Genomic DNA, 15,917 nt, shown 5'->3' with positions numbered 1-15,917 from the left:
CTAACCTTAACTAAGCTTCAGTTACCTTCCTGCACTGCAACAACCATTTTCTGATCAAAGAAGTAATGGCAGCCCGTTTGTTCACTTTTCAACATTATATTATTAAATGCAAAGAACATTCTACAACACTTTATTATTTCTGCTTGGTAACACAGCTACATATGCCATCATTTAGATCTCTGTACACAGTATAAGCAAGTCTTCTATATGACCACATGCTGGTATCAAAAAAGAATTTGTCAGTGAGGAAGAATATAAAAGGCCTAACTTAAATTTCTAAAAGGACATATACTAAATATAGCATTTGTCATTAAAATGTATTCACCTCATTCACTGTAAGAGCAAAAATTCTGAGGGTTTTTTGGTTTGGTTTTTAACTGCTAGGTATATTGCATTTTATTGATTTGGTCTGGGAAATCTCCTCCCTTGAACGTCCCTAAGATAAACATTTATGAGTCTAATGTATTTCTGAGGTGATGCTGGACCACAGTTATTCCCTGACAGAAGCTGTTAATGTGGATTTAAAAGAGAAAATTACTATTAATACATTAAGATGAAAACTTTACACAGACGTAACCACCCCCAAGACAAGCAGGGCAAACCCAAGAAATTTACCATTAAATTTAAACTCAAGTGCAATCAAGAGCATCTCAAGTGTATGTCAAGCCAACTGAGATGCCATGACACACATTTTGGATAGAGAGACAAACTCAGTTCTTTCCAGAAATTACAGCCCTTCCCTTCAATCCTGATGTTTGGTTGCAAAACACTGCAACACTGCATACTGAGGGCTGCTGCCAAAAATGAAGAGTTCTGTCCCATCCCAGCCATGTGTTCCCACCTGCTCTCCCTACTGGCTCATCTGACTACCCAGAAAGTCAGATCAGCATCAGAGTATCAATCAATAATTGGGAGTGCATTCATCTTCTGCTGGACAAGTAAGCTGATCCAAATAAACTATATAGTCACACCATGAGTAGATAAAATGGAAAGAATCTGGAAGGGACACACAAGAGAGAATGAAGATGAGGAAGACAGATTCCCCCGTCAATGACAGCTAAAAGATCTCATTCAGCGTGACAAAAACCTGCACCTTAAGAGTGCCAGCCAGTACACGGTTTAGGATAACAGTTCTTCTGAATATCTGGTTAAGAACCACAAAATAAAGAAACAGATATTAAAAGGTCTTGGCTTTACATTATTTTTAAGTCCATCTACCTACCTGCTCAGTGAATAGGTAAAACAGCCAGCTGCAAAGGAAGCTTACACTTGTAGATATATGTCAATAAAAGAACCCAAAGAAAGGAAATACATACTTTTATTCCATCTATACAACCTCATTCTAGCACAAGCAACTAGACAGACATCTGCAAAGGCTCCTCTAAACCACTGAATCAAGACAGTTATGTCACTCAGCTCTCAGACCAAGGAACCTTCTCAGAAAATTTGAGGCTTTTTCAACAGTCACGGGCAGGACACGTTGATGGCTGACAACTCAGTCAAAAAAGGGAAGTTCGTGGAGACCAAGAGAGATGCATTTGAATCAGAACATGAACAAGAGCCAGGAAAGGAGACTCTAACAACTTAATGGAAGAGCACAGGGCTTTGCCTCCAACACAATCAAAAAGTTCTGAAATTTTAATGTCATGCAACTGAAGAAGAAAAACAACTCTGAAATCAGTTGCAGGATTTTCAGATGCAAATTCCAGTAGCACATAAAGTGGACTACCCTGCAATCCCCCTTACAGAAAACACTGAGCATCCCATGCGTCTAATGCAACTATGCAAGGGCTGACTTTTGTCAAAGATTGCAAAGTTTAGTGGATGTCTGCAAGGAATCAAAAGTAAATGGAGAGGAAAGGATTATTTCAAATCACTAAGCACAAAGACATTTTATCTAAAACAAATATTGAAAGCTTGAATCCTAGAAAAACAAAGTGGTACCTTTGAAGGTACAAACCTTCCTGCCAAACCAAGAGGGATGAGATTCCAATTATTTAAATCACCTGCTCCATGCCTCAGGGATCACCGCAGTAACAAAGACAGGCAATCAGTAAGAAGTGTGACTACTCATTATTACAAAGAAACAGAACAGAATAGTGATGATTTTTGATACAGTCCCCTCCCTACCCTTCCTGGGAATCAACTTTCTCCAGAAAGTGGCCCTGAGGAACGAGCTTGTACAAAAGGAATACACGTACATGACTACAACCAACATGTATCATTGCAGATCTATGGGGAGCCTGGTTGCACTATACTATAGATAACCTGAAATATGTTTGGAAGATTGTAATTTCAAATAATGTCACATATTTTAATCACCAGTGAAACATTTGCAAGCAAAGCACTTTCTTTCAAACTTTGAAAGGAAGTATTTTAGAAATTTTCCTCACATTGCATATTAGTTGGGTGTAGAAAGCAGCGTAGTAATATGACAACTAATATTTTTCCTTATCATTAAAATTAAAATTATTATTAAAATTAAAATTATTATTATTAAAATAAGGAAAAAGGTAATTTAAAATACATTGTAACATAATGTACAATTCCTCATAACACATTTTTCTCACTCCTGAAGAATCCTTCTTAAAGCACTTTGATGTTTTTTAGTAAATTTTGCTAGAAGAGATAACAACGATTTCCATCAAAAATAATGTTGGGGTTTTCCTTTAAAATGATGAGAAAATCCTACTTATACGCTTTGCCTTTGATGTAAATAATTTTATATTTACTTCTATTTATAGCCTTGTGGTTTCTAATTAAAAGATTATGGTCAAATTTGTAGACGAAAGAAAAGCATCAAGAGAATCAAGGCAGAAGATAACACAAAATGTTACAGCAAGACAGAACTTAAAAACTGTGCTTCAGAGCCTGTAAGAACAGTGAGGTTTTATAGGAGACATTCTGGGAGTCAGTCACATTTACAAAGTAATAGATTCTTTAGGTATTAATGTAATTCCCCTCCTTTATTTAACAGGAGAATAGAAACCTCAGCTTGTTAACAATGCTTTAAGGGCGTGCGAAATGACTGTTCAGTACAGACACAGATAAATCCATGGGAAATCACAATAAACACATTAATGAAGTTGAATAAAAACTACAGCAAATATTTCATGTAGATTTACCTAAAAAGAATTTTAACTGTGGTTTTGAAAATAATTGTTACACTTCAATTTATGCTACAGTACAGCAATACACTGCTAATTAGCACATGTTATAAAAGGTCAATTTTTAGTCCCAGTTGTGTTGTAATAAATCCAGAGCTATGCAGTATATAATTTTTGTACGTAAAATAAGAAATCTGTTCCAAAACTTACTTTTCTACTTGCACTGGGGAAAACAAAAATAAAAACTTTGCTTCAAGACAAAATACAGAAAAAAGCTTAGTTATAGTAAAAATAAATATCTCCAAGACAGGGACCCTGTTAAAAGAAAAAAAAAACAAAACAATAAAATATAAATGCAACATTTTCCTCAAGGCCCCCTCTGTTGTCATTTGCAAATATCTAATTTTAATCAAGAGTTCTGTGTCACTGGACTAGACTCAAATATTACAGCATATTAAAGAACTGCAAAACCTCTCTTTTACTTTCCCTAGCATTCTCAAAATATTTATAGGCACTCATTTACTATATTAATTGTCATTATTTGTCATTCTTCTTGCAAGCTCTCTCTTTTTACCCTTGCAGAAAGCTAAACATCTATGGGGCTTTTTTCAATTTTTGGGGCAGGGGAGCTGCAGAATAGAATCATGGTTTGTTGAAAAGGCTGTTACACCTGCCTTTTTGGAGTACCTTCAGTAAGTCATTTATTCTGAGGGAAAGCTAGAATTAAGAAACATTTCAAGAGGTCTGCGTTCGTTTCTGAATGCTGGATCACATATCTGCTCCCCACGCCAAATGAGGGTGTGACAGAGGGAGGGTTAAACACCAACAGCCAGAGCACAGTATCATGGTCCAGTTCACTTTGGTGGGGTTCTGCCAACTCTCAGCAGATGAAGATCCTGACAAAGTCGTAAACATGACCTAAAATAGCCTTTCTCTGCATAAACATCGTAGTATCAATGAACTCAATGAGTCAGAAGCAAGGACTATTTGTACCTCTAAGATGGCAGTAATTATTCTTCTCAAAAAAAAAAAAAAAAATAAAAAGAAACCACACTTTTATTATTTATTTGTGGGCTTGAAATCAGAGGTTATTTGAATTCAGTCAATATGGTAAAGTAAAAGAGGTCTCCAGAAATAGGGATGAGAGAACAGCACCAGTGGATAAAGCAGTCCTGAGCACAAACTGATTGTATTACACAGGTGTCACTACTGCACATCCAGTGCTTGGAGAGCAGCAGGGATCCGTCTGAGGTCTTGCAGAGGTGTGATGCCGAGCACTGATGGACTTGGCTATATATGCTCACACATCTCCACTCAGCACTCCAAAATCATGAGCACCTCAGAACAGTTACAACAAACTAAGAAAAAATTATTCCTATTTTCCCCTGGAAATGTCTCTTCTTGCTCTCCTTCCTTGCCTCCACTTCATCTTTCTTCAAAAATTCACCCAAGGTTAAATGGTGAAGCAGTGAAGACGGGAAAACTATCGGGCTGTCACTCCTAGCAAATTCAGCATGAACTACCATTTGATCTCATAGATCTAAAAGGATAAACCTAAGTAACTGAATGGGCAAGATGCTGCTTCTCAAGAGGAAGCCTAACACTGGCTTTCAGCACCAGAAAAACCCTGTGGTATCGGATCTTATACTTGCTATGCTTTTATGTATAGAGGCTGACACTAATCTGACTTTGAGAAAATTTTAGTTGTAATTTCTGATTTCCTATGAAACTTTTTACTGTAACTTCTGTTGTTATGGAAGACTTTGTATCCCAGAGAACGGAAGAACTGCAAGAACCGTGGGGAAACCATACTCCTTTTCTTCTTTTCTTTCCTTTTTCTGAAAAGGAAGCAAAGATCCATGCATAAGAGGTCACATCTAACTCATGTGCAAGACGTCTTAAATATATCACTACTGGGGCAAAACCAGAAAAATTGGTGACTGCTCAACCTCATGTTTTTAAAACACATTTGACAAGGTTCTTCAGCAAGGACTAGTGGCTAGGATAAGTAAGACCAAAGAGGGTATTACAAGCGTCACTAATGAAGCACTGGGTTGCCAAAAGGAAACAAAGTAAAGCCATGAACGAAAACTTGTAACATTCAGAATGTTTTCCTGCCCTAATTCATTCGAAAACGTTGGTGACTGCCGGAGATCACACTTCTAACACCAAGACAGGGAGCAGAGCAGAGACTCACCCTGTGACACACGGACACCACAGTTTCTACTACCCTCTGCACCTACCCAAAGTCAGATACAACATGAAGAACACCACTAGATACAACAGCAGTAGAGTGCTGCAGAACATAGTTCCACCTGTCTCACTAGATACTACAGGACTTGACTGTACAACCAGATTGGTGAACCTACTTCCTTAGGAAGAAGCATGAGGTCAGAGCGAAAGGATTCAAACAAGGAAAATCTCTCTTCAGTGAAACACCCCCTCTGCCAAGGATGCCTGGCAGTTTCGAGTTGGCAGAACTCAAATGAGCCACTACTCATGCACAGCTGCAGTGTGAGAGGCAAACAACCAATGCACAATGCATCTGCCAGGGCAGAAAACACAAAACAAGGGCAGCAACACACACGCCATAGGCAGAACTTGAGGATTAATCCATCTGGATTGCTGTGTCACTAGGCTGTAGAAAGAACTATTGTCTCAAAGTCACTATTTAGGCATGAAGGAAAGCTCACTGCATCTAACAGTCAAGAGGAGTGAAGGCATTTTCCTCACCAAGGCAGATGGTGCCTTGAGGTCACTTTTACCTGCATGTGTTCCAATATCTGAAGGGAATCACTGATGTTTAGAAAAAGGCCCTCTTTCCAGCAGCTCCTGTAGGCTCCAGAAATGAAGGAACAGAGTTCCACTATCAGAGGAATCTGGAAAAACTCTCCATTAATGCCACCTTTACACTAGAAACAAAGCAGACCTTACAACAGTCTTCTAATACCTAAAGGGTGCCTACAGGAAACCTGGGGAGGGTCTTTTTACAAGGGCATGTAGTGACATGACAAGAGGGAATGGCTTTAAACTGAAAGAGTGGGGATTTAGATTACGTACTAGGAAGAAATTCTTCACTATGAGGGAGGCAAGGAACAGGTTGCCCAGAGAGGTGGTAGGTGCCTCATCCCTGGCAGTGTTCAAGGTCAGGTTGGACAGGGCTTGAGCAATCTGGTCTAGTGGAAGGTGTCCCTGCTGATGGCAGAGGGGCTAGAACTGGATGAGCTTTAAGCTCCTTTCCAGCCCAAACCATTCTGTGGTTCTATAATGAAAAGAGTGCACACTAACTTTTCTCCTTCATACAAGTATCAGTGACCAAAACATTTTTCAGCAATGTAATGACATATTCCAAGCATTTTCAATTGGTCTTACATTTAGTTTGTATGCAGAAGAAAGCTGACCAAAAGATTAGCTCTTCCCACTGGAAGCAACAAGCACTCTTTGACACCTAGATCCTACCAACATGTCTAACTTTTCCCATAAATGGTTCTCAGGCAACAGCAGAAAGTTTACTAACATTCTGTCAGCACCAAGGGCTAAGAAGAGCTTGACAAAACTTGCAGAATCCCAAGCATGCCAATACATTGCTTAATCAACTCCACAGATAATACTTTTTAAATGACTCACCCTCTACATTCAAGTATCAAAGTCCTGTTTAAAGTTGAAAAGGTCCAGAAAAGCATAGTTCATAACTACTTTTCCTCTTGACACAGTCTAGGAGATCAAAATGAATCAACGTTTTCACTGTATATATTTTTTGAAAGAGCTGATGGATTTTTTTCATTCCCACAGAATTTCAGGGGCTGAAATACTCTGAGGAGACATTTCTGAAACAGACCGTGTTCCTGCATACTGCTGTTTTTCTGGGCAATTTTTGAGCTGTAAGTCAGGGCTGTAGCCTTCATGCCCACATACATCACACTCAGAATCAAGGCACTGTTGAAAGGCATTTACCCACACAACTTTTTCTAAACCTTGCATTAGTTATTATTCTGGAATATGCCTTTTCTAAAGCATGGTCACTTGCTACAGTTTTCTGGTCTGGTAACATTAATTTCATTTGAAAAAAAAAATAAAATTGTAAATTGAATTTGGTGTAGGCAGACAAATTAGAGCTAAAATTACCATAGAAATCACCACATTTCACTTCTGATGGCAAACACCCAGCAGCAATGCCATGCTTCTTACCATTCTTTAACTGAATCCAATTTTCAAGTTGGACTCCTAGTAACTCAACAGTTAAAGAGCCCTACATCATTTGACACTTTCTTTGATTTCTACATAATCATGTCTTTAATTTCAGGTGACATTGTCTTTCCACCTGAACTTACCCTACCAGCCAGCCCACATCATGGAAGTGCACACCCAGAACGCATCCAGCCCATGTCCTCAGCTCTCCCATGCAGCTCTTCAGTCACCTTTGCTGCTCAGCATGCACACAATAGTTTCTGGAAAGAAAGAGGAGCCTTCCCACTGAAGTATTAAAAAGCTGCCAAAGAGGTAATCTTTATTGTGCAAAGGTCTCCTCTGCCCTGAAAATGCCTGTGTCTGAGGAGAGAGACATGGTTCCATGTTTGTCTGTGGGTCAGCACAGCTGCCACAGCACAGTTCATCCCTGCAGCAATGATTTCTCCTCCTCAGACTAATGCAAATACTGCAATGGCTTCAGAGGAGTGCTATTAGGGAGCATCTGTGGATATTAAGAGCAAAACTTCATCTGGCAGGTCTCTGTGATCCCTTACACACCCCAAAGCCTCTCCTCAGAACACCATATCCATACACTACCCAGGAGGCCACTGGCAAGCCAAAGGGAAGATGATGACTAGAAGGGCTCAAAAGGCTTTCTTGTCTGCAAGTTTTCCACAATCATAGCAAATTTAATGTAGCTTAAAATAATGAAGTCAAAACTAGAATGACAGGATGGGAGTCACAGTGATTCCTGGAGATGTTAAATGTAACAGTTTTGTTTAATATGCAAGAAGCCAATAATTACACTATTTCTGGAAAATACAATACTGAAAAAAAAAATATTTAGTAACCAAATAAAGGTTAACCGTATCAGTACATGAGTGAGAAAGAGATACTGTGTAGGAAGACACCACAATCCTGTGTCCAAGAGCAGTGGGCTTGATCCTCTGATAATACTGGACTTCACCCTACACATCCATAGTTATCCAGACTCAGAGAACAGACGTGGGCTGGCAACCAAAGTCATCTAACAACCCAGTGAGCTAAACTCCACTGGAGCAGAAGGGCGGTCTATCAAAGATGATAAGCAGCTTTGGCTCAAACCCATAGAGCCAGAGGCAAGGATCCCCATCCTCTCAAGGGAGAGAAATGTGGCAGGAGATGGCCACAGTAAGTGGAAGAACCACAAACCTCAGCAGAGCTGATTGGGAAGAGAAAAGCTCTGAGACAGCGTTAGCCAAAAGAACTAGCTTTGAGAGTTTTACAGAGTTTAACTGACCTTTAAGGAGTGTTTGACAGAATAACTGCAATAATGTTTTAACAAGGAGAGTCCTAAGAAAAGTTGTTAGTCTTGAGTCACTTAAAGACTGATATGGTTACAGGACAGACCACAAAAGGGACCTAGAGCACCAGAAGAATAATCCAGTACCAGATCTACCATGACACTGTAACACATGCACCCATAATGTTCTTGCAGCAAACATTTTAGAATGAATGTTAACTTCATACATAGTTCCTCCATAATTAGGGTAAATCCCAGCAAAATTTATCATGACATTACATGGAAAATGACATACTTCTGCCTCATGAGCCACAGCAGTGGTCCCAAAACAGGTAATCCTCAGTGAAACGGTGGCAGGTAGACTGTTCAGTTTAGTCCTGCACTCAGGGCACCAACACATCAGGAGTGAATACAGATTTATTGATTTCCAGAGACAGAAAGGACTTTTCTATCAGACTTTGTGGTTACTACACTGATCATGGCAACAAGCAAATGTTAGGAAAAATACTTTCTATAAGGATTGCTAGATCTGAGCCTTTAAAATAATCCATGACAGTATATAAGCCTGCTTTATGAGATTATGTCTTAGCTTTTGGAACATCTCTCTTTTCAGCTCTGCTAAGGCATAAGCAAGAGAAGATAACACAAAACAAAGATTTCCCACGCAGCCCTTTTACCCTGACTAGGATTTTCAAAGACACCTATGTCTTTTAATCCACCTCAAAGCCTGAGTCCTGATACAGTAAAACCTGAGTCCCAACACAGTAAAACCTGAGTCCCAGTGCAGTATTTCTGCAACACGAACTCTGAAGCAGCAGCTATCAGAGGTTTTTGGCTGGATGACTGCCCTGGTTTTGGCTAGGATAGAGTTAAATTTCCTCCTAGTAGCTGGTACAGTGCTGTGTTTTGGATTTAGTCTGAGAACAATGTTGATAACACACTGACTGCTGGCTGGGCTTAAACCACGACAATGATTTTTTTGGACACATGCATTTACTGTCATAACATCTCATTATCAAGTAGGGAAAAGCTTCCCCTGAAACGAGCTTGCAAAGAAGGATAAATGGGAAATGGGAAATAGTCTTTGCCTATAAAATACCAAAACACACTATGAATATATATGTATCTTATAAAAAAGGTGCATCTGAAAGTGCGTCCTACATCAGAAATCAAAAGGCACTCTCAATGCCCTGGCATCATGCAGCAGTCTACAGCTGTGTTTGGCTTTAAGCACTTTTCTTCCCTCTTCAGGAAGGCAGGACCTGCATCAACAGTACTGATATTTTAACTGTCGTTCACAATTCATAAAATATTGCTAGGTTGGTGAGTATCTGATCCTTACATGAATACTGCAGAACTGCATACCCTGAACATAAAGTACCACACACATTTTGTCTAATGCCTTATAAACCTTAAGGAAAGAGGGAAAAGAGGCAACAAGGTAGGAAGAAAACCAAACCTGGCAGTAAACCAAATGTATGTTATTACTTGCTATAGCCTCAATCACAGTTTAGCATCCTCCCTCTTTGGTTTTGTGACAGGCTGGTGGAAAATTGTGCCTAACTTTCTCCAAGAGGCAGCAGTAATTTGATTAAGTGGGCAGAAAAGCATTCTTAAAACTGGGCAAATTCTCATGACACTTCTCTTTCCAACAGTCACCATCCATCAGTCCCAAAGTCTAGAGATGTTTCATAAGCCCCTCAACAGTCAGAACTCATTTTTAAACAACAAAAAAACTACTGATGGTTTGAGCTACTGAACACAGGAACTTATAACATCAACAGAAGTTGACAGCATCAGACCAGAAAGTGAGAATGTTTTAAACAAAGTCAGAAGTTTCAGAAGCACCTGCAGAGAATCAGGATATCCTGTTCAAAGACTAGAGCAAGAGGCCAAGACATTAGAGAATCCAATAGCAAAGACTAGGCAACACCTGAATAAGTAATGAAGATTTCAGCTGCAAGTGTGAGCAGAGCTGTGCAAGCTCAGCATGACAGAGCAGAGCTTCCCTGCAATTGATTATTAGCAATAAGAAGTTATTTAAGCAATCTGTAAGCCACGCTTCCAAACTGATGTATAGAATTGTATCATTTGGTCACCAATAGTTCAGAAATACAAACTGCATAAGACAAATAAAGACTGCTGAAAATGACTGAGTCACTCTGGACTGCAAACAACACAACTCCTTCCAGTCCTGGAGCCCCTTCACACCATGCTCCCTCCCTACAACCAGGTCAGTCCTTCTAATCACTCATAAGGAATACAGTGAACCTTCCGGACAACTGGCAACCAGCAAGCAAAAAAAACAGGTTGTTAAGCAGAAGCTGCTACGCTATGAATGTTTTGCACAGCCAGCAGAGACGTGTGAATCTACATCCATAGCAGCTTACAGAGTCAGGACCTTGTTCACACTGAAAATCATAGCAAATCTCACAAATTTCTATATTAGCCTCTAGAAATACATAAAAAGAAGGATAACATAATTAAAGCCACAAGAAGAACAATGCTGTCCCTCAGATCATGTGTGCAGACCTCTTGCCATGACCACAAAGTGCTGGCCTCAAGAAGAACTGGGACCCTTATGTGCTGGTGTTGAGTGGTAGTCTCCAGCTGAGAGCAAGATCCCTATTAATTTACACTTAGGGTTGAAGGAAGGCATGTGGAGGTCTGATACTCTAATCTCCGGCTAGAAAATCAATCTCACCTTCACAACCAAAACACTTCACCCATTGAAAATTATTAAGAAAAAAGTCCTCCAAATCAGGTACTGATGTAGAGTACAAACTCAAGTTTGGAAACGCATACCTTGTGTTTTATTTTGCTCTCCTTCAGAGATGGAAGAACAATTACAGGCAGTAGGCAGGAACTCTTATGCAGGCCCACATTTCAATGGAGAACATGCCTGCACAGTATTGACTAAAGGAGAGTATTAAAACACTTGTGATTTCCTGTATGTTTCTTACAATACCAAAATACAGCTCAAGGCATGGAGTTGAAAGGTTCCTTAGAAATGTCCACAGTAGGAACTTTCATTTAAACACAAAAAAACTTAGCTTAGCCTTCACTGAATGCTCCTGCCATAAAGAACCTTCATCTTCTAATAGGCTTACTTATGCAACAGTAAATTCGGTGTCCATTGCTAAGATCTTGAATTGCATTCATGACAATATTAGCATATTCTCAGATATATCTTCTCTTGATTACTCTTTAGATTAAGTGCTGTGCAGCTGCTAATAGTCCCTCTTTGGGGAACAGAGAAATTGAAATACAGGAATGTCATGGATACTGGTAGTGACTCTATAACACGATGGAATCAAAAGTAGAAACCCAAAGTCACATGAATTCTACAGCGTCCACTATATAATGTACGTTAAAACATTAATGGCATGAATATATAATAGACTACAACATTTGCCTTGTGCTTTGCTCTGAAGTCCAGCAATCTTGGACAACTACAACAGTGAGCACATCAATTTTGTTTCTTAAGCAATTACATTCTGGGTTTCTAGATGAGTACATGGACTATTTTTTCATTATTTAATAGTAAAACATGCATGTAGAGAAGTCACTCAACAGTTACAGCAATGCCTCCTTCCCCCCACCAAAAAAAAAAAAAAACTAACAAAACTAAACAAATGAAGAAAACAAAGGAGGTTGCTAAAGAAAAACCTCAACAAACGCTGGAAAAAAAACACATAAACTTTTATAAATCTGCCAACCATCACTTCCCAGACATTTTTGCCTTCAATTACCTTATTTCACCTCCTTTTCTTGCATTATGCTCCTCTGGCTCGACTCCACTGTAAGCCTGTTCTGCAGGCTGCAGATCTGCAAAGGCCATGCTCTGCTTCTGTGTTCTCCTGAATGTCCGTCTTCATTTCCCTTTGTGCAATCCCAAACTAAGGCTTGCATCCCTCTTGTATAACTTCTGCCCTTTCTGCAGCTAAAGCTTTCATCCAGGAATTAAAGGAATAAGATCCGACTTAATGTGACTTTCTTCTCTCCGGCTTATCTCTCTCTCCTTTTATCTTTATACAATTCAAAACACAATTACATTGTTTTACATAAATTCAACAGCTAGAGCCTCACTGCCTAGTCCTCTGACTGTGCCATCCCATCCAGGTATCTTTGCTCTTCTAGACACAGCTGCTTGTCCTTGAACCATCAGGGAGCCTCCCTGAATGCTTCAACCTCCTCCAAGAAGCACCCTCCCTAAACTAATCCACAAAGCCATTAGCTTTGGTTTGAAATCTCTACTTGAGATCAGTTGTTCTGATACTCAGCTGTCCAAAGACTGCTAGCAAAGGATAGAATAGGGCATGGAGACAGTCAGAGCATATTTAGTCATAAAACAAACTAATACATGTGAAAGTCTTACTGAGAGGGCACATCTGTTTCCCTGCCCTTTATATGTTGCTGATCTTGGACTGTTAACTCTTCAGGGCAGGCATGGGTGTCTCTTCATGTGTGAGCAGAATCCAGCACACCACATGTTTATACTTCATGTGACTTTACTAGCCACGCAAAAGCAACCGTAAGAGTTAACTCAGTCCATAACTTTGATGAGCACTCTGGTGTCTACCAAAGCTACTGCATCCTTCAGCGGCTGACAACCGTCAGATACCATGGGAGAGGCTGTGGATATCTGAAGTATCAGAGAGAAACTTTCTGATCAGGTGGAAAAGTTGTAAATGCACATAGAGCCTTACGCATTCAAGCTCATTTTAGCATGGAGGCTGTTGTGAGGTAAATGCACTAACCCTTTTTAACCCACAAGTGTTACATTTTTTCTGGTTGGAGTAACGTTCATACTAAGAACTCAACGAGGATGACCTCAACATTTTTAGGAACATCAGAGCTAGTGAACAGAAGCTGACACATTCAGAAAAACAAAACCCATTAATTAACAGTTCATTCTGTAAGACCAGGGTCTGAATCCTAATACTAGATTCAAATGCAATCATTACTGTTTTTTAAACAGACATGTTACAAAGTGTTTGAACTTGTGAGTGCCCAAAGGTCTTCAAATAACCCTGAAATGCTGATTCGTTTTTTTGTTCTTTTTTAAAGCAAAGCACCCGTTTGGAACTTTTAGAATCCCATTTTATTGTACTGTAAATACGGTCTTTGCGTCTCAAAAACTTCTCCATAGAATGTTACATACAGAGGCAAATAAATATGCTACAAAGAGACTTTATTATTTAAGTACACAAAATGAATGTAAGCTTTATGGATTACATTAAAGAAATCTGAGACAATTTTTTCCAGCTATTTTGTTCCTTAAATGAACAGTAGTCAATAGAAAAAGGAGGAAACAGAGACTCATGGATGTCAGCAGTTACCTCACATGCACAGACTTTATGTTCTCCATATGTAACAGGACAGAATCAATAGGGGTTTTTTTTCTCCTTTAGATATAACAGCCATGTGCCACCTCAAATACGATGCTCAGTGATCAAGATGAAAATCACTGTGTTTTAATACAAACTGGGGGAACTATTTGCTAAAAGCTACAGGGATTGGTCTTCATATGACAGAAATCAGAAACCATAGCCGGCTTGGGCAGCAATATGTAAGTTCAATTCCTACATAAGTTCTCACGTTATATTTCAAGCAATTCCCTGCCGATTTCCGATTTCTATTTATAAAAGCACATCCGAGTCCCCAGAACGCTCACCCTCCCTACCCACGCTTCAGACAGAAACCGAAATGAAGCCGCAGCGTTTCGCTTCCAGCTGCCGCAAAGGCACCGCAACTTTCCTCCCGTGGCCCCCTAGCCCTCCGGCCGCCGCGGGCTGCGGGCTCGGCAGCCAAGCACCCGCCGGGGAAGGGAAGGAGCGGGGTCGGGGGCCCCTTTAAGTAACGCGTGCGCTGCTGCTGGAGGGCTGGCATTCCCGATGCTCCTGCAGGGAAGGGAGCCGCGCATCTCACCCAGCAACGCTTTCAAACAAGCATCGCTCGGGGGAGGGCTGCGGGCACACACCGCACTGCTGCAGGGGCCCCCACCCGGCTGACAGGCCGCGGTCCCCCCGCCCGGCGCCTACCTGCGTCCGCGCCGCGCCGCTCCGCACTCGCGTACTCAGTGCCGGCCGCCGCCCCCCGCCGCCGCCCTCTCCGACCAGCCGCAGGGGCCTGATGCTCTCCCGCTCCGCGAAGCGGCTCTCACCCCGCCGCCCAGCTCCTCCTGGGAAGGGGAAAGGCACCCGTCACCAGCTGCGCCCTCGCCCTCGGAGCTCAGGCTGGAGCGGGAGCTCCGCAGCAACCCCGGGCGCAGCATCCCTGCTCCCCGCCGTCCCAGTCCCAGGGCCAGGCGCTGCTCCGCCGCCGAGACTCACCTGGAGCAGCGGGCAGGGCGCAGAGCACCAAAGAAAAGAGGCAGGCGGCCGCCTGCATGGCGCTGCCCGCCGCCCCGCTCGACAACGCCGCCGCCGAGCTCCGCGCCTGCACGGGGAGTGTGGCGGGGAGCGGGGGGGGGGCTGCGGGGCCGTGGGTTCGGGGCTGCCGAGCTCCGCCCCACCGCGCCGAGCCCCCTGCGAGGGAGAGAGATGACGAGAGCCAGCGAGGCTCCCCTCGGAAGAGGGAAGTGCTGGGAAATGTAGTCGCTTAGCCGGCAGAGAAGGACCGGTGCGAGAGAGGAGAGGAAGCCCCACAGCCAGGGGAGCGCCTCAGAGCGGCCGCCGCCGCCCCGTGGGGCAGCCCCGGTACCGCCTGCTCTGGTAACCGCCCTGCCCTGGGGCGAAGGGAGCCCCCGCGGCACAGCGTGCATCCGCGGCCAGCCCGTCCTGCTGCGGTAGGCGGGGGCTCTCTGCAGCGGCAGCCGAAGCCTGTGCGTCCCCCCCCACCCGGCACTGCCGCCGGTCCCCTCTGATGGGCTTCCGCGGCCAGCCCATCTCCTCCTATACGTGTCCCTTTTCTATCAAACCTCAGCTGCCTTCCCTATGACCTTTTTTCTTCCTTTCTTAAATTTCCACTCCCTCCCTCCCACCCCCCCCCGCTTTCTGCACTGGACTAACAGTTGAGGGGAGTTGAAAGGCATCACAAAGCAGAACGGTCCATTTCAACGTACAGCACGCTCTCCGGGACTAAGCCAGAGGCCGCAGCAAGCGGCAGAAGTGTCACGGAGCCCCGCGACGCCGCTCCTCGTCACCCGAGGGCTGCTCCCCCTCGGCAGAGGGATGGTGGCAGCTGCAACCCAATTCCACACCCCCACCTACCGGGAAGCGGCGGACAGCAGTGCTGCTGCCTACCAGCACGGCCTGCATCACCTCCCTCAGCCACCCTTCCTTATGAACATGGGACGAGGCGCAGCTGTCTGAGGCACCCCTTTCCCGCATAGTTTT

The 15,917-nt window shown here is 42.6% G+C and overlaps 1 protein-coding gene across 13 annotated transcripts in view; it reads right to left on the bottom strand.

Annotated features, from left to right (window-relative positions):
• ADAM22 (ADAM metallopeptidase domain 22) overlaps positions 1–15,384 on the bottom strand; it is a 131,219-nt gene extending 115,835 nt beyond the window's left edge. For all 13 annotated transcript variants that reach the window (XM_061468402.1, XM_061468404.1, XM_061468405.1 and 10 more), the window contains exons 1-2: positions 14,913–15,384; positions 14,622–14,761 (exon numbers count right to left, since the gene is read on the bottom strand). In XM_061468402.1, coding sequence (XP_061324386.1) covers positions 14,622–14,761; positions 14,913–14,970 — 198 coding nt within the window. In that variant the 5' untranslated portion in view covers positions 14,971–15,384. The remainder of the gene's footprint in view (positions 1–14,621; positions 14,762–14,912) is intronic.
• Positions 15,385–15,917: the final 533 nt, after the last annotated feature.

This window comes from Pezoporus flaviventris, unplaced genomic scaffold (assembly GCF_033815535.1).
Source record: "Pezoporus flaviventris isolate CSIRO_AGI_PZ_B2104156 unplaced genomic scaffold, CSIRO_AGI_Pfla_v1 ptg000047l, whole genome shotgun sequence".
Classification (NCBI taxonomy): domain Eukaryota; kingdom Metazoa; phylum Chordata; class Aves; order Psittaciformes; family Psittacidae; genus Pezoporus; species Pezoporus flaviventris.
Note: the sequence above shows the minus strand (reverse complement) of the source record. Positions and strands in the feature narration are given on the sequence as shown.